The sequence below is a fragment of the Gymnoscopelus braueri genome (genome assembly GCF_963280865.1).
Source record: "Gymnoscopelus braueri genome assembly, chromosome: 10".
Taxonomy (NCBI): domain Eukaryota; kingdom Metazoa; phylum Chordata; class Actinopteri; order Myctophiformes; family Myctophidae; genus Gymnoscopelus; species Gymnoscopelus braueri.
The window spans coordinates 28472122-28491562 of record NC_137611.1 but is presented as its reverse complement, the minus strand read 5'-3'; the positions used below and the strand labels follow the sequence as shown (position 1 = coordinate 28491562).

General features: G+C 42.9%; 1 protein-coding gene across 1 annotated transcript in view; it reads right to left on the bottom strand.

Annotated features, from left to right (window-relative positions):
- Positions 1 to 1888: 1888 nt before the first annotated feature.
- Positions 1889 to 19441, bottom strand: part of bcl2b (BCL2 apoptosis regulator b) — a 29243-nt gene continuing 11690 nt past the window's right edge. The window contains exon 2 of the mRNA XM_080440722.1: positions 1889 to 4791. Within this exon, the coding sequence (XP_080296848.1) occupies positions 4654 to 4791 (138 nt within the window). The 3' untranslated portion in view covers positions 1889 to 4653. The remainder of the gene's footprint in view (positions 4792 to 19441) is intronic.

Sequence of the window (19441 nt, the reverse complement as noted above, 5' to 3'; positions counted from 1 at the left end):
GAAATGATTTGTAGTTTTTGAAATATTGAACTTTAAACTTTAAACTGGGGAAAAAGTACAAACTTTGGCAGGCTACTAGTCCTAAAAAAAAATCTCCTGTTATCGGACGGTCTGAGGTTGGCAGGTATGACTAAATAGTGAGATGGCAATTTTGTGAGAGCCTGAACAGTAGCATACTGTGCTGTGTAGTAGGTTAGTTTAGTGGTTTAGGACGCAACTCAGGTCTCCATCATAGTCTCCATTCCAGAGTTATTCTCTTCCTTTCACAGCCCTGCAACATTATTGTGGTGTAAAGGATTGCAGCCATATTAGATAGAAATCGGGCCTCTCCCTCACTTGGACCCCCATAACCCTGAGTGTACAAATGGAACCAAATGGACCCTTAACCCATTCAAAAATATTTTAAACAAAGTATACATTGGTAGCCTTGAATAGGAATATTATTGAATGTGATGCATCGCATTATTGATTAGAAAATACATTTACAATGTTGTGATTCCTGCTGATTTTGTGTCTGTAGTTTAAAAGCTACAGAGGTGTTTCTGCACACATGTGCATATTGAAGCACAAATTACAGCCTGTAGCCAGGCTTCACAAGCTATGCTTTTTTTTAAAAGAGAGAAAAAAAATAGCAGGTGATACAAGGTGAAGGATAACATATTCTATTTTCAGTTGTCAATGTGCGACCCCAACTTCACCTACCTACAACCCCACTTGGGGTCCCGACCCATAGTTTGAGAACCTCTACATGCAGCCATAGGCAGCAACCACAAGGTGGCACTATAACACACTTTTCAGGGTTAGACACATTAACACATTCTACTGCAGTATATAGGCTACAGTAGGTATCCAATTGATATAGCCTACTAAGTAGCAATTACAAGTGTAATAGATCATTAGCCTCTCATTCTTATTGGATCTTTAGCGTCCACTTGAAATTCAGAAATTGTTACAGTGGAATAGGATGTTTTTGATGCATTAAATGTTGACTTTAAATGAGATGGTAATGGATCACATGGACTTCCAAATGAGGGGTAAAGCCGGACTAGACTTACTCCAGACAATCTGCTTTGATCTCACAATCTCCCTTGTGATATCCAGCACTGGGAACGTCTCCTCTACACCTTGTAGGCTTAAAGAAGAGGGGCTTTAGTAGCTCACTGACTGATTTTGGGCTGCCCATGTCTCTCTCTCTCCCTCTCTCTCTCACACTGGACAGTCTTTTGAAAGTCTTGGGGTTGATTTAAAATTCTCCTTCTTCAGAGCGTGTCATGCATTTTATATGCATGGAGAGAGTGAGAGAGAGCAAATTTTCAGGGGGCTCCAGCCCAAATTAACTTCTCTTCTATGTTAGTCTCCTCAGGGGGATATACTACATCCCCTCACATGAGGCCTTTCTCTATTCCCTCATTCTCTCGCTCTCTTTCAACATTAGTTTTACTGCATCATGCATCATCATTTTAACAAATTCTGTGGAGCGCCGCTGCCTTTGAAGACCAGTGTGATGAGAAAAGAAGCAGAGGGTGTAGAAACCTGGCCTCGGGGCATTTGATTCTTACACTCGTCGCGTTTAGCTGCGTATGGAGGCAGAAGAGGCAAGCAGACAAGTGCAGTGTTTGGGGACAGCTTTGAAGTATGATGGGGTGCGGCTGCACTGTCTCTGCACAGCCCTTCAGAACAAGAGTGTGTAGTGCAGACAGCCATGTTGACAGTCAGCTCTACAAAGGACTGGCTAGACAACTCCAAACTGACACAGGAGTGCTACTGAGATACTGTTCTGTGCCTAAAATCCTCCATATCTCCACACACACCCACACCCCCCCCCCCCACACACACACACACACACACACACACAATGAAAGCAGAGAAACCTGGGCTCAGATTGTTTGAGAAATCTGGTTTATTAGGAACAATATTGATCCCGCTAGCTTATTGTGGATATAGCAGTAAACAACAGAAACACAATCCACTTGTTAAGTGCTACAAGTTTGATATTATAGACATAAAACAGTACACTACAGCAACCATAGTGCCTACATTCATATATGCACAGAAGAGAATATGAAAATGACTGTATTGCTGTTACACTGTTATTCCCGTCCATAAATTAACAGCTGTATATGTCCTTTTCAAACACATATGGGATATCACACACCGTGTGTCATTAGTGTGGCTGATTAAGAGAATTAACAGGTAAGGTTTCAGTCTGGCAGGTCTATATTTTACAGGTAAGTGCTGTATATCAATGGCGCACAAGCTGACGAAAGGTTACACTACACCAAGCAGGTCAGTATATTCTACTATGACAAACCCTTTACAGAGAAGTTACAAAATCTCACTCAAAAGTCTTTCACAGAAAGTGAAAGTGAAGTTACAAGTATTCTCTTCAAGCTCTCTTTTTTATTATTATTATTATTATTATTAAAAAAGATTAATACAAGTTAACTTTGGTTTCCAGCTTTCTAGAACTATACTGTAACTTTGTGGCAGTTTAAGCTGTAAGTGAAAATTAAATCAGGACTTGATAGTATAGCAGCCTTAATATAGCTGATTAATACAACAGAAATTCACCTTTCAACATGTCTTCTTGATACGATAGCAGCCAGAAAATAGTATAGTTACAGTGTGAATCCATGAAAATTTAAAAAAGTGAAACATAAGTGATTTTCCATCATGGTATTGTTAAAACTCTGGTACCTCTCAATAAATAGAAAATGTAACTCCTTTGTTGTTATATGTAATGTTCTACCCAATTCTAATATAAATATGGTTATAGATATATATAGCGGGTATTAATTGAGTGAGGACAATATTTTCCACTGACGCAACAAAGAAGTTGAAGATTTTCAATGAGAGAGACAGCGAGAGAGAGAGAGAGAGCGAGAGAGAAAAAAAATGCTATATAGGCTAATGCATTGAAAAGAAAAAAAACGCATTATAGCCTACGCCTTTCAGAATTTTCTGTCAGACAGTAATGCAAGACAAACATCAATAAAATAGTCTGAAAATAATAAATCAATGTTGCCTTTGCAGACTGAATGTATTGCAGCTGGGGACAAGGGACATCTCAGATTCCAACTCAACAGTGCACAGTATGCAAGGCTGCACATGGACCATTGACTGACAGTCTTTGCCATATGAAATCTGTGTGCCTTAGTATTCTGTCTACTACGGTAACCTGCTGCTACAGATCCATGCTAGGATTTGCTACCCATGTGAACATGGTCTTTTGTCAGTGTGGATTCTAACATTACCAATAGTCTGTGGGGCCCCTTTGTCCCCTCAAGAGTCAGACCAGCAACAGCTGGAGGACACATGTTAAAGGGGTTTGGCAGTTCAGTTCTGACTCTGAAACACGGGTGAGGCCAAACAGTATATCCAGAGACTGAGTGAAAGAAAGAGAGGGGGAAAAAAACGGTAACAGAGGTAGAAAATTGAAGAGATGTTGTTGAAAAAAATTAGTGGAAATGCTGTCATCAGGTGCTGTTCCGAGTCAGATTATACTTGCGTACTGTATTCCTCTCTCCAGATGAAGTATTTTAACAGAGGCTGGGTGTGAGGCCTGAGGGTTGTGTATTGTAAAGGGCTTTAGAAAGCCTGAGGAATCCACACCATGGGATTGTCCATTCATGCCACCCACTGTCTTCTTTTCCTGCAATACCATATATGCAATCATTTATTTTTCAGCCACCTCACGTTTTTCTTTGTAGTAGTAACATTCTTCACCCCATCGGTAAGAACAGAATTTCTGGGACACCCTTTGTGCGTTTCACTCTGTCAAAATTCCTTTCCACCTCTGCCTTTGCTATGGCAAACCTGCATGGGTGCTGTGGTTTGGTGTGCCGTGAAAAAAAAAAAAAAAAAACCTGACAGTCAGAGAGCGTTAAAAAAAACCTCTGCAGAGCAAACTCAGTCAAGCTCAGTCTACCAACCCTCACCCATGGAAAGCATAATGCTGCAGTGTGTTGCAAGTTCACTGGATCTGCTCTTGGTATTTGAGGAGTGAGAGCAGTAGAAACACACCAGGCTGGCTGTTTCCATTATACATTCTGAGCAGCTGTTGTGCGGAGGAAGTCCTTTGAAGGATGGCTGGAGGGGGTAACCGGAGTCCACAGTTCAAACAGGGTTCTTCACCCCAACAAGCAGGGGCGGGGCGGTGTGTAGGCGCCCTCCGTGCTGTGGTAGCACTCATTGCGCCCTAATTATCAAGTCTTCCATGAGAGGTCCAGGAGGAGCTTACTTTCTTTAGCCATACCGACACATGCAACGTCTACACTAACTAAACACTCGAGGTTCATGCTACAACTAGTACAGAAGCAGGCAGAACAAAACAAAGACACATGCCCTTGAACCCTCCTTTTTTCATCCGAGTCCTCCATTGTCCTCAACTTTGTGTGATTACATTTAAGCTGCATTCTTTCGTGACTTTATTTGCACTGTGCGGGCAGCGAATTGATTTCCTACAGTTTTGATTTGTGCCTTTGTTTTGAAATGGAGGGGAGTTCATGGGAGTCAGCTTTGAAGAGAGGCAGGTTTTCCGGATATGCGGGAGCGTCTCTGAGGAGGCAGAAGTGTCTTTGAAAAGGAGAGAGAAGGAAGTAAAAAGGGCGCAGGGAGACAGGAGAGAAAAGAAGTCTGATAGAAGAATCTCATTCACTTTTGTGTAAGGTACGCTCCGATGGTAAGACTAGCTGCACCAAGAGCAGCCAGGCCGAAGACCGTCTTAATGGAGGGCCAGGAACAACTGAAGACCGAGTCCCTCTGCCTGTCATACAGCTCCACGAACGCCTCCTGGAAGACATCAAGAAAAAGACAAAGATATTGGCTTTAATTACGTATATATATGAAATAATTTGAATCATCAAAAAAATTATAACACTGAGGATTTTTCTGTGTATGCAATGCATGTGTTCAAAGATTGTTGGGGGGTTTCCTAGAAGGTTCCTGTAGATGTAAATCTCTTTCAGTGTTATTTTTACATCCATGAAGGCAGCACATCCGTTTCGGTGAACTGGCTATCATATCCTCAGAATCACCTTTATTGTCGCAACATGACATTAGTGCAAGAAAAGTATCAGTGCGTTGTACATGAGATTAAGGTGCAGAGTATAGGTCAAGTTCACCACCTCTACCACATAACGACTGAGCCACACACACACACACACACACACACACACACACACACACACACACACACACACACACACACACACACACACACACACACACACACACACACACACACACACACACACACACACACACACACACACACACACACACACACACACACACACACACACACACACACACACACATTCAACAAAACAGTCAGTCCCATAACACTTGTCAACAAACTCGGTTTTCATTGGCATGTTGAGGGGTGCTGCAGGATATTCTAGCCATAAATATATTAATGTCACATACTGTACAAGTGAGCAGTAGTTCTATGAGATCTAGATGCTTCATAGACCTAAAAAAAGAAAGGAAAGCTATTTTACAACCATGCCTGGTACACATTGATTACATGTGTGTGTATTTATGGCTTCTATAGCAAACACAATGGATGTCTCTCACATGATGAAATAGACATCCGCATGCAAACCTTGACAGCAGGAACAGCTGGCCAGGAAGCAACGATACTAAGACCTCCACACACACACACACACACACACACACAATGTAATTCTTCAAATCTTTCTTAGCCATGAAAATGAGGGACCTAAAAAATCTCCCATAAGGTCACGTTTTTCTGGTTTTACTATCCTTGTGGGGAATCTTGTTCCCCACATTGGTAGTTGAACAAGAACACATACAGACTAGAAAAAGTGCTCCTCGGAGCACAGGTCTCCGCCAGGTCAGGTAGGTTATTGTGGGCCAACAATGTTCGGAATTGGCCAATCAGGATGGAATATGAAAAATCTGACAGAACCATCTTGATGACTTGACTATAGAGATCATGGGTACCGATTTGCATGATGATTGTACAACATTTGTAGGAGTAATAAAAAAAAAGAAAAGCGTTGAAAAAAATCGGCCTCCTGGTGGCGCTATAATAGGGCAATGTGAAAAATGCAGGGCAGATGTTTTTCCTTGGCCTCTAGGGAGTGTGCTTGCAAAGTTTCATGCAGATCGGTGCAGTTATAGTTAAAAACACAAATCAGCCTTTTATAGCGCCACCATGAGGCTGATTTGAAAAATGTCAAGTGGCATTTCTTCCTCGGCCTAGTGGGAATGTGTTTGTGAAATTTCACGGAAATCGCAAGCTGCGTTCATGATTTGAGGCATTTTGTTCAAAACGGAGCAATCCTGCAAATTTTGGAAGTGAACCTTAGCCAATGAGGATGGAATATGGGAAATCGGACAGATCCGTGTTGATCACATGACTACGGAGATACTGTGTACCGATTTGCATGACGTTTGGATATAATCTGTAGGAGTAATGTAAAAAAATGGGTTTTGCACAAATCGGCCTCCAGGTGGCGCTATAACAGGCCCATGTGAAAAATTTGAGGCAGAGGTTCTGAATTGGCATCCAGGGAGTGTGCGTGCACAGTTTCGCAGCGACCGGGCCAACGGTGCCGGAGATTAGCTGCTAACACACGGACAGGACACACGGACACACAGACAGACACACAGACACACACACGGACGGAGGGTAAAACATACTCTCTCGCCATGCCTTTCGGCCTGGCGGAGACAATAATCCAGAATCATACTGTTCAAATGACAGTATTCTTGTTTACAAAGAGGTGCAGGGAAGGCAGTAGTTCTGGAAGGTCCAGAATAAACCGAAAAGCTAAATGTGTTATACTTCCATTGTGCGACCACATCGCTTGCTGAAAATAACGCATCGAGTCATGTATTTTTCCCTTCCAGTCAAACAGTTATCTTTGTATGACAAAGTATAAATTAGGTTTTATCCTGACGGCAGCGGGGTATTCTGTAGTGTTTGCACCTTTGCCATGGAGATAATCACATTAGTGGTGGAGTAAAGCTATAGATTTGAGTTCCTGTGATGCTAGCACCTAAGCTGTAACCGGATCCCATCTGTGAACAACGTTGAATTGTTAAGTTTAATTCACTGCAGTGTTATTGTGTCGGCTCCCCTGGGAGAGTGTCTATTTTTATTAGTCTCAATTTAATTCAAGGTCAAATTTACGTACCCTAATTATGTTGCATATAAATTTCCCGCATATACGTTTATTTGCCCTTGGGCCGGTAGAAGGAAAACTAGGTCAATATCTTTTATTTAAGAAGTGTCACATTTCATTGTAGAATAAGATCTCAATAATAGTGTCATCTACCATAGTAAAAGCCTCAGAGTTGGCCTGGGTGATAAGACTTCAGAACAATATCGACGATTATGTCAAACCTTTGCCTCAATTACAATTAGTTACCATTGATTTTTTTTAAACAACAGCGAAAATAGCAGCTCTACCATAGCTCACAATGTGTCGCATTGCGAGCTTATATATTGGCTGTTTTCACTATTTTGTACACCACCATTGTACAACTAAGTATAGTACAGGGTTAAGTGGTTAATAAGACTAAGACTAATTACAAGTCTCTAATTGGTTCTATATCGGTTTCGATATATTTTCTATTAATTACCCAGCCCTATACCTCAGAGAGGATGACCAAAAAAGGGATCATCTATTCCACAGTACTGCGGGGGAAAAAAAGACAAAAAGTATTTCCTGCCTCCATCTCCTCCTCCTCCTCCTCCTCCCTTCCTTTCCCGTGGCATTCCTGAGGCTGGGGGCTGTGTGTGTGACACACAGAGGAAGGATCAGCACTTTATTCCCAGTTTAGGCCCTCTGGCATCAAAATGCACTGTGGTCTACTCTGGAGGAGCCAGTCAGCAACATCTTTATCCAGCAGGCATTCCGTTCGTAACAGTCAAACCTTTTAATTAGCCCGCGATTGAAACGTGTTGAACGGTGCAAATGGGAGAGCCAAAATGTCAAATTGCTTATTCCAGAAGGCATGTGGTACCCACAATAGCTCCCTCCTTTTCAGTTATAATAATAGTAAAAGCAGCATTCAGGTATTAATTAGGGAACACGTGGCCCAGTACGACCTCCAGCTGTGAGGAATGTGTTCACAGCAGGTCTCCTCTGGCCACAAAACACAGCCTCCCACTCTGTTTTTCCCACCTACAGCAGACAAAAAAAGAAGGGGGGGAAAAAAACTGTTTGCTGAGGCAACAACAGCAGCCAACAACTGGGTCCCACACAGCAAGTGCATGTGACCGACCAGCATAATGGCGCGACAAAGGGCAAGCTCATGAAGTGTGCCCTCAACGTGTCCCTGAAAGCCAAAGGCATAAGTTATCATCTGAGACAGTGAAAGTCATAAAAGAGGCTCTCCAATTACAGTAAGTACTTTGACGAGGCAATGGTGAGTGTTGAAAATTCTCAGTGTTCATTTGTCCATTTGTGAGGGTGTACAAATGTTTGGTTACATTTGTACACTCTCCGAGTTAGATTAACACTCAGGATTTGACTGTGTAGGCTGTACACAGGGGGCAGTAACAGTAATAAGTCTGGACAGACATTGAGCAGCAGTCATACCAGCAGGGTTTGCTGGGAAACAGGGGAGGGGGGTCAGGTGGATATCATGAGACTGAGGCATGCTGCTGTCAGGCTCCACTTCATCTCCCAGGACTTTCTCACCCACACACCACTGAGCAGCCCTGCCATGACCATGTGAGCCAGCTCTGTGGAAAAACAACTTCAGCCATGGTGACCTTTCTCCTTCTCTCTGTCTCTCTCTCTCATTTAGCATGACTCTAGTGTACCATCCATCTCTGCCAAAGTGGAGCACAATAGAAATATTCAGCACACACCATTGAAACATTTTTCGAGTGAACACGAAGCGATGACCCAAGCAGAAAGGGCCGGAACAACTGCATTCATCGTACCAACAAAACAGTTTGAATAGTTACAAGGAATCCCATCTTTGCCCTTCAGCGGACCATCTGCTATTAGCAGCAGGTGAGGGACTAATGAGTCAAACCAAGGTTACACTTTTCAACAGTACCCATATTGCCGCCCGACTGTTCCGTGCTGCTTCGCAGATCAATGCCTTTTAAAAAAGGTCACGGCAGCCCCCTAGAAGCCAAGAGAGTCCGATGGGAAAATCCCTGCTACCATTGTAGGCAGGTTTACCAAATCCCTGTCCTTCATTCTTATAACAGCACACACAATGAATCCCTTGGAGACAGACACACATGCTGGAGGCTCTGCAAGGAAAACGGAGTAACAGACTCACGTAGGGAGGATCCCTAGCTTGGCCATGGGGTGGCAACTTGTTGCCCGAGCGCCATGGTTACTGAGTGCAGAGGCTTCACACATGATTTGCTTTTCCCACCAGCGAGGAGGAGAATCTCACTGTGACCTCCAATTAGTTTTTCACATGATTTAGAACTCGAAGGAGTTACGTTTTTGCCTCTTCCTCATGTCAGACACAAGACATGTTCACGGCCATAGAGAAGCCTGATCATGTCATTTAGGGAAACAGGAAATTCCAGGCATTTGCCAATTCCTCTGGGGTATCCCCCTTATCATCATTGAGATGATCCGTTGTCTTATGTGGAAGATAATGAGTCATCTTGTGCGCTTGACTAGCCAACGCGATTAGAAGCCGCAGCTACACTTTAGCCAAAACTGAAAAAAATTATATCTACTATATTAACCAGTCAGCTCTGTTGAGGGACATTTCTGTGGGCAATTACAGCCAGCCACAGAGTTTTCTTCTCAATGAGGAAAGGAGAAAGGGATGTGGGTTAAAGTTCAATCTGTAATTAAAGTCCCTGTTGTGGCTTCATTGCTATATATTCACTGCTTGTTCCCAGCTGTTTGTTTGGTAAGTGTTCATCATACAAAGCAGTTGCTATACTGTATGCACTGCCTCACCTCTCGCTACTTTCATTTTTCTAATGAGGTTCTTGCAGACTCCTCCAAAGCTAATTAAACTCAAACAAAACTCCCACTTAAGAAGCATATTATGGGGTTAGGGGCAGGGGAATAGGAGATAACAAACAAGAATGGGAAGGCATTAATTCCCATTGTGAAGGATTGCTTTTGATCAACAAATATTGTACACTGCAAAAGTGTGAGTGTTCATTTATGTCTGGCGTAAATGGACCCTTATGGTCCATTCAGGTACATTTGCAGACTCTCAGAGTTGCAAATAGATTAACACTGAGTATTTTACTGTGTGTACTAGTAGTGTATAAGAGACAGAAAATATATTCTTCCTCTTGCTTCAGCCTTACAAACACCTATACATACTTAGCATGCTCTCCAGACACAATGTGTGACAGGACAGCAGCAACCTTGCGTCTGGCACAACAAGGTCGCATCCGATCGATTTCTCTGGAGTGTCATCCATCGACCGACGTGGCAAAAAAAGAAAGAAAGAGACAAATAAAACGATGACGGTGGAGTTTGTAGGGATACCCATTACCGAGAGAATCCCCAGTGTCAGCACAGATCAACACTGAACCTATGAGCTGAGGGACATGGAACTATATGTGGACTATACTGTGACAAATCCCCATACTGTAGTCTGGACAATAAGGAAGGAAAGATATACAAATGACGCTAAATTAATAAATAATATAAAAGGGGAGATTAAGAAAAATACAGCATACCATTTTTTATTGCATATTTTTAGGCTTGTTAAATATCCTGAGAGTATCATAAAAAAGGAATTTGCTGTAAACGAGCTTTAACCATAAGTCTCTGCCTTGCACAAATCCGGAGCGTAGATGATTTTATGGTGTACCTGGGGGTTACAATCAAGGCATTCTTGAATATCTTCAAATACTACTTTAAAACATGTGATGGGGAAAAAACTCCACAATAACCTGGAAAATGCCACCCATAACCACTTGAACCCTAGCTTCCCTATTCTGGGCATGTCATAATAAAACAAACATTCGGCGAAAATGTTTGAATATTTGCAGAAAATATCTATCTATACAAGCTTGAAGATCAGCTATTAGCCTTGAAGAGAACCCTGGAGGACCCCGCTCTACATATAGGGTTTAAGTGGGTAAAAGGGTAACATCGAGTAAATATATCTCGTAGACAGCATAATGGTTTGGTGATGTCAACCAATAAAAGGCACAGTATTAGGCACGATTAAGGTTTAGTGTCTGGTCTCAGAAGTTGCTTTTAAGAAATGTTCAATACAGCCAAATAGGCCTGATGGATACAAAAAAAAATCCAAATTTTATCCAGATGATGGGGAAACAGTTCAGGTTATTAGATCATGGTTATTGAATGACAGAGACAGTAATGCAACATAAAGAGCAGAAAAGACTTCCTGGCGTGAGACAACAAAGGGAAGCGGAGAAACCTTCACTAAAATTACTAACAGACAATTCTGTTTTTAACTGCACTGTCATCGATGACTTACTTGTCATACTTGGCACGCTCCGTTTTCAGTAGACAATCATAACATTGGACACTAGTATGGAAAATGATGTTTTCAGGGGACGCTACCTTTAATCCATTACGACCGGGAACGCATCCGTGTAATTTTAAGATTTCTTTGGCTATTCAAAAATAGAAGATATACAAGCTCATAGCGCGGCACAGAGTGCCGCGCTATGAGCTTGTATATCTTCTATTTTTGAAAAACATGAAAACACATGAATGTGTGCGCAAATCTTTGAATATATATATTTTTAAAGCGAACATTTGTAACTTAAATCTTTGGAACAAAATATTTTACAAATTTTCGCTTTAAAAAATACATATTCAAAGATTTGCACACATTTTCACAATTTTTATAAAATAGCAGATCTACAAGCTCATAGCGCGGCACTCGGTGCCATGCTATGAGCTTGTACAGTATATCTGCTATTTTTTGATCAGCCTGGGGAGATGCGTTCCCGGTCTTAATGGGTTATGGCTCATAAATATTCAAATATGTGTCAGGAGCAGCATTGATGTTTACAAAACAGTGCGCTCTCCCACGGGACTGTGCCTACTCCACTGGAACATGCAACGTGATATAGCCTGTAAATCACCCTCACCTCTCATGATATTCCACCTTCTTTATTGTCTCCATTATTCATTGTCTAAACTGGCAGATAAAATGAGAATTGCAGGTTTACACGTGAGACTTTGGTTTCATTAGAGATGAATTATGTTTCCGTGGACCCGGATTTATGCTCCGCTCTGGGTTGAGACGTCTCATTTGTGTGGGTGACGTCAAGGGGTTTGGAAACATTAGGATTGAGGAAAACAGAACTCTTCCACTCGACCTTGACTTGACTGTGTTTTGGATTCCTCGCTGGTCCTTTATTGTGATCAAGCGAGCCTATTGATTCCACTCAGCGGCTTTGATCCAAGATGAAACAAAAGACCAAGGTGACCTTACTGGCCCATAGGGTGTGTGTGGGTGCAGAGAGCATCTTCCTTTCCTGTTATTTACCTTCCTACCGGCTCTCGCCTGTCACTGTTGGTTTAAAAAGGCACCTTTACTGAAGCTCCAAGCAAACTGTATGATTCACAAGCAGACATACTGAATACAGGGCAAAGACACATCAAAGAAGGAGGGAAACCACAGACATGAATGGCCATGGCAGATGATTCTTTGTTTGTTCTCCATTTGCACTTGGGTGAGTATATGAATTGAATGCCAGGCCTAAAATGTGGGAAAAGTAATGCAGGCAATAACTCTCTCTCATTGTTCAACCACGTTGTAGTCCTCCGAGGGTCTATCCTTGGCCCCCTCATTTTCTCCCTATACACATATCTCTTAACTGAAAATAGCCGATCTACAAGCGCTCAACGCGCCATGTGACACGCTGTAAGCTTGTAGATCGGCTATGTTCTACAAATGTTCTCCCATCTTCGCATAATGTTTGCCTATTATGACATAGGGATGCTGGGGTTCAAGTGGTTAAATACTGTTAACTGTTCCTGCACCTTGTTGGAATTGAAATGTCTCCCAGTGTAACCAATAAAACAATCTGCAAACAACACAATCACCAACATAGTGACTGGTTACAATAGTTCCCTCAAATAAACACAATGCAACAAAAAGGGGATGTCTGCGTGGTCAGAGGATGTCTCCATTGAGTTTATCCGGTCTTCCGTGGGAGGAGGAGGAAGTGACAGAATAAAGCAGAACAGAATGCAGAATGACTGCTGTGCTCTAAAAATATCCCCAGGCATCGTCCCAGGTCCTGGATCAGGGCCGGCCAATCTAATAAAGCCACTCTCATCTCCGCAGCTCAGTCCATTTAAAGGGCCACTGATGACGTGCAAGAGGACAGGAGAAAATGGAAAAGTGTTGCTGAGTCATTATTCACACTTGGGAGGTAAGTGGTTCCGTTGGTGTGCTTGTGAGCGTCTGTTGGGGTGCATTAGAGCAAGATTGAGTGGCTTTCAGGTAAAGACAGGATGTCTGCCACTATAGTCTCTCCCAGGATGCCTACCAAGAAACACAGCCCGCTGAAGTGATGTGTGGCGTGGATTCAGCAATCACGACTCCGTGGGAACCAATAAGCAGCGACGACGCAAAACTACCAACCAAAACCAAAACCAAACTAAATTATGTTCCTCTTGCCTGAGAGATAACCCTGGGAAAGGCTCCAGTCTGAATAGTTTGGGATAATTATTCACTCACAGAAATGCGAAGGCACTCTCGTTACGAGCCACTTAGTAAATGGAAAGTGGTGTGGCATTTAAAGAATGCAGAAGCACTCCGTGGAAAAGAGGGGGGAAAAGACATTGCTTTGATTATTGCCCTGTGGTCTGGGATTAAACATTACAAACCAAGGTAAAGCATTCTGGTCCACACATTGCCTAATGGTGCGCTTTATCAGACTGAAATCAGCCTTGGATCGTAATGCAGGAACTACTGTCTAACGAGGAAGGGAGGAAAAGGTATTGACAAAACACAGAGTACTGATAGAGTGTAAGATCTCCTGCATAGCCAAGCAAAGCTGTGCCTGTAGATAGAATCTTGCGATTACGGAGTCGTGGACCGTGGGAACCAACGATTCCCTGCTGGCCTGTAGCTTCTCTTGTGACAAACATAGCCCATGGGAGAGGTTCATTTCCTGTGACAGGGGCACCACACTCTTTCAAGCCCTAAAAGTCATATCCGTTGACCTCTTAAGACCTTCAAGACCACACAACCACCATCTCAGCAGGCAACTCCCATAGAGTTGAAAATAAACCGAGTGATCCTCGTCCAGAGCCACTGAAGCTATACTGTACTGTATATTATAGAGTAATGAAGGGGAGATATGGGAATAACATCTGTGGGCCCGCGTTCACACTAATGACAGTTACATATATGTTAGCTTATTGTCCTGCAGTTGCAATCTGATTCTGATCAGGCCAATATCAAAGTATTTTCCTTCATGTAAATATTGGGTTTTAGATTACGGTGTTTTTCTGATATTGCAATTAATGTGAGAGGCGTGTTTTCTTTTCTTTTTTCTAAACACATGAGAGGCCCTTTTTGTTTCAAGGCTCTGGCCATGTTGGATTACACAATCCTGGAAAAACATGGGGGGGTTCTTTTCCAAAGGCAGTGATTGGTCACTTGCAGTGAAAGCCTTCAGTATTTGGGTTGCTATTACGTCACTTCCTGTGCCAGAGGCTGTGGAGATGACATCAGTGTCTGGTTTGAGGTTTCGCTGCGGTTGGGCCAGCTATGGTTAAATCATTTGAGCCGGTAACTAGGGAAGGACTAGAGGCAGGCCAAACATGCAGTCACACTAATACCATGAAGAAAGGGGTGGGGGAGCCGGGTAGAGCTACAGTTGGTTAGATGTACTGTAACGAAGAGTTTTCAATTTGTTTAAATTCTCTCCAAATCTCAGTCCAAGTTTCAGCAATTTCAAACGGCAACCAAAGCTTATGCAACCACTAGTTGACTCACCAAAAGGGGGAACATTGTGATTTCACTTCATTCGCTGAAATCGTGACTCACCCTTATTAATTTATATGATGTAATTCTAAACACATAGACTGTCATGCCATCGAGTAGACAATTAATCGTGTCAGCGGAGGAGAAAGTATTGGAACATCAAAGCTAGACAGTCCCTACATCACACAGTCTCCCCTTTCATACAGGAGACGTCTTGTAAAGCAGGTCTCTGATGAAAGCCCGTCAGTTTTGGCAACAAGATAGTGGAGCAGTTTACGTGACTGGCGTACATGAGGCCCCCCCGTTTCAGGTTCTGTGGAGTCCTCTGTGTGCCCATGTAAATGAGAAAGGCCACAGTCTGGAACAGGGTGCTGTGAACAGAACAGGCAGAGGATCTCAGATGTCCATTAATGTCAGTGAAAACAATAATCTGTGTGAGGGGCCTCTCCCTCAGGAACCTCTTTGAAGCTGAGGGGAGAGGAGCTAATGTACAATGTTCACTGAACTTTTTTCCACTAGGTCACAGTCAAGCCAGTTCTCATTTACTACATAGAATCCTCAGTGTTAATTCAACACGTGTTAATCTAAGTAAGACTAGTGCGTAACACTGAGGACTGGGCTGTGTACAGCACGAAAACCAAGAAAACAATGGCTGAAAACTGAAGGGGGAAGAAACACATGCAGGTAGAACTCAAAGACGGGAGAAGGCTGAAGGCTGGAAGTGTGGAATGCGTAACAAAACGTCTCTGTCCTTCACGGAACATGAGGTCATGGTGAAACAGGGGGATGGGGGGGGGGGGGGGGGCAACAATGAATCTTACCCAACTCGACTTCAGACTGAACGAGAGAACCTCCCCTGTCTGCCTGCCTGCCTTCCTCTCACAGGGCAGGGATGTACAGTGCATATAACATACATTATACATACGGTACTTATACTATTACTTACACCAAAAAAAAGTATACTTTTCATGGGTGATGTAACAAGAAATCTGTTTGCGTAATACGCAAACAATCTCAGAATTAGCTCGGATGTCCTTTACCACGAAAAGTTCTCCCTCGGCACCCCCCCAGCCCACCCCCACCCTTTGCTTCTCTGCCTGGGAGTTCAGTGACCTCTCTCAGGCAACCAGCTGATTTTCATCCAGGCTGGGGGATAGGAATGAGAGGAATGCATTGATGTGTGGAAACAAACAACTGCGCTGTGTTGGAGAGAGAAGCCTGATATGAGAGGCATTTCAGCCTCCGATAACCAGGGTCTACAGCAGCCTAAATAATGGCAAACTCGTCGTATGCGACCATGTCGCTAGACGAAAATACAAGATTTTCAGCTCAAAGTCAGTTATTTTTGTTGAGCGATGCGGCCGTATGCCAAAATGTAAAGTGCACTTTGACAAACTACAATAGACTGTACCCTTTTGAAGGACAGAGCAGTGTTCCTAGAGGCCCACGGTGTTGTTGGGCTACTCGTGCGACAGATGAAATCTTGCTTCTATTCGTGGAACTTGTTCCTTTCTTTGGTTTGACAAATCTGATTCCATTGTGACTTGTTAGAAAAGCCTCGGAAAGAACTATTTTGGTCAGTTAGTTAGGGGGAAAAAAGAACAATTGTATTAACTACGGAGAAACGGGAGGCTCAGTCAGAGCTGTGTGACCTTTCCTGTCTAAGTGGAAACAAGCACAGTGTGTCTCTTGAATGATAAAGTGTATTGTCTGTTGCACTGTAAATCAGGTGTGAAAATGTGTGGAAAGCTAGTTGGGTGCTTTTTTTTTTTAACAAAGACCATTTTCGGGCATTATTCCAACAACTATCGGCTAATAAGGACACGTGGAAAATGCTGTTAGAGGCATGGCCTATTGTCTGGTAGAGAGGCCGCATCAACATGTACCCGACTTGTTTGCTTAGGATTTGAATAGACATTTTCCAGTGGAAAACATACACTGTATAATGAAGTGAAGTGTCCCAAATAATATTATGTTGATGTGATGCTTAGTAACACCCTCGTGGATGTTGTGCAGCTCCTCAGCCCTCCAGTCAGCAGGCAAATCAGCTGAGAACCAGATGACTGTTATACGTCAGATGACTTCTGACATTTTAATGATTTTGACTTTTACTCTAAATGATGCAGGTTTTCTTCCACTTCTTCCATTTCTATGGTTTAACCCTCCCCTACCTCCCTCTAATGATTAATTTATACTCTGTAGAACTGCTATTTTTCGGTGCACGACTCAGTTGTACAACAAAGTAAATATCAGGCGTAAACCCTCCATACATATTAGAGTGCATCATTGTAACATGGAAGCAGTCTTTCTTTCCTCCTAATTCATCATTCTTTGGACTTTCAGGTTATAGCATTGTGGCCAAACCTCTATGCTTTTGCCAAACATAACCCTGGCAGCCTCTCCCTGGCGATGCTGCTCGCTTATACGACTGGCAGAGGGTTTATTCCCAAGGGGACGTGCTGTGTGCTGTGTGGTGTGGCAGGGCTCCTGTTTAGCCTGCAGTCCTGAGCTCTAATTACTTTGCCTCTTTGTAGATTCAGAAGGTCTCCCCTCCTTGCCTTCCCCATATCGCCCCTGTTGACTGCATCACCCTGATCAAAGTCACCTAAATCACATCCGCCATCGTCTGTCCATTCCATCCTGACACTTTTTAACCCTCTGCCCTCTTCGTAAATGAGGGACACATGCTCAGTACACCCCTCAGACAATTTGCAGAGAAGCGAAAATAGAGAGAGTGCACAGTACAAATTATCTGTGTTCAATAAGAGTTAATTGAGCACAGAGCGTCATCTGGACTGACAAGAGTCATCTGGTTCTCAAATGGACCTTTCCATTTCTGGAGTTCAATCGAACACTGAGCATTTTACTGGACGTCATCTGTTGGCTGAGTGGCTGCTTCAATAGGTTGAGAGGTAATGGAAAAGAAGTTCAACGAGTGGTGAAGGCCTACTTGTGAGTTGTATTTACCACATCAACGATCAACAGAGATGCCCAATGTTCTCTGGCAGCTTGTTCTATGACTTCTTTAGTTAGACAAGGTTCTAAAAAGCATGAATATGAAGCAGTTTCTTTGCGATGCCGGGCGATTTTCTTTCTTCTTTTTATTTTACTTTTACAACACTCCTCACAAGCTAATGTAATAAGACTTCCAAGAAGATAAACTTTATAGGTCTTATTGCCAAGTTGATTAACTTGTGGTGGTTTAGGTTTGCAGATGTAAATGCTGTCTAGACATGTCAACGTGTTACGTTTCCCTATAAAGCAAAATGCAGTCTCTCTTGTAACTGGATTCAGGGATCATAAACATTGTTCTTTGACACAAGTCACAAACCCCCAACTTCCGCATCATAGAATACAGATGCCTAATTACTCTATTGTCAAAAACGGCCAAGAAATACTCAAGAAAAAAGGGATTCACTGTCAGTTGTTTACTTTCCATTCTTTCACTTTTCTTTGAACTATGTGTCACTATTTGAAGTTATGACAGCCCAGCAACCAATTAAAAAGGCAACGCTTTCTTGGTAGGCCTTGTGAAGAAATTCAACATGGAAGAACTACGGTTCTGTACGGGGTAAGGCCAACGTATAAATGCTGGTGCACCGAGAGCCCTCCAAAAGAAGCAGAGGTTACCCGCGATGACGACAAAGTGTCTGTTCCGCGCAATGCGTTGACGGTATCCGCTTGTGGGTGTGGGAGGACATGAACAATTCAACGCAGCAAAGGACTTCACTATACATGGGCAAAGTTTAGCTGATCACCGCTTTAAACCACAGAGCGAGCACTGCCTTTGCAGCCTTTCATCATCTCACCATCACCTTCCCAGCACTTCAAAACCAATCAGTCGCCATCAAAGGTGCCAACCGGGGCGGTGGGGAGCTAGCCAATGTGTGCCAAGCTGCCTGCGACAACGACAACAGCTGAAAGCAAAAACAACTGCTAAAATGTCATTCCAACCCAGGTCTTTCCAGGGAGACATGTTCTCCTTTTCATACCATTGTCATGGTGGAATAAGATAAAATAATCCTGACATCCGTCTAACTGCGTCAATAGTATAAAAGTCTGACATTTATAACTTTGGCGCCGCCAGGCAGAAACCTCTCCATATTTCATGTGTTAGGATACAAAAATAAATATTCTATTATATATCATCATATGAGTGTCATGCAAAAGTAACGAAAATAGCCGATCTATAAGCTCACAACATTAAAAGCATTATATGAGCTTGTGACAAAAGATCCATTGGAACACCTTTTTTTGGTTCATTTTTCCATTTTCTGAAAAGTCAAGGTTTTGGACGTCCAACGTTTCTGCCCGACAGCAACGTCTTTTACTAGTTGAGTCTATCCAGATGCTAGCCGGAATCATAGGAAATTGTGAAACAATAGAACACAGTCAAAGTGATATCAGATCAGTGGCTGACCTCACCCAACATCCGTTGAGGTTGGACCAGATCAGATTTCTGGGGGGGCTATTTGCTCTGCTGCCACAAATCACATGGGGTGGGGAGGACTAGAGCCCGACCAATGCCAGAATT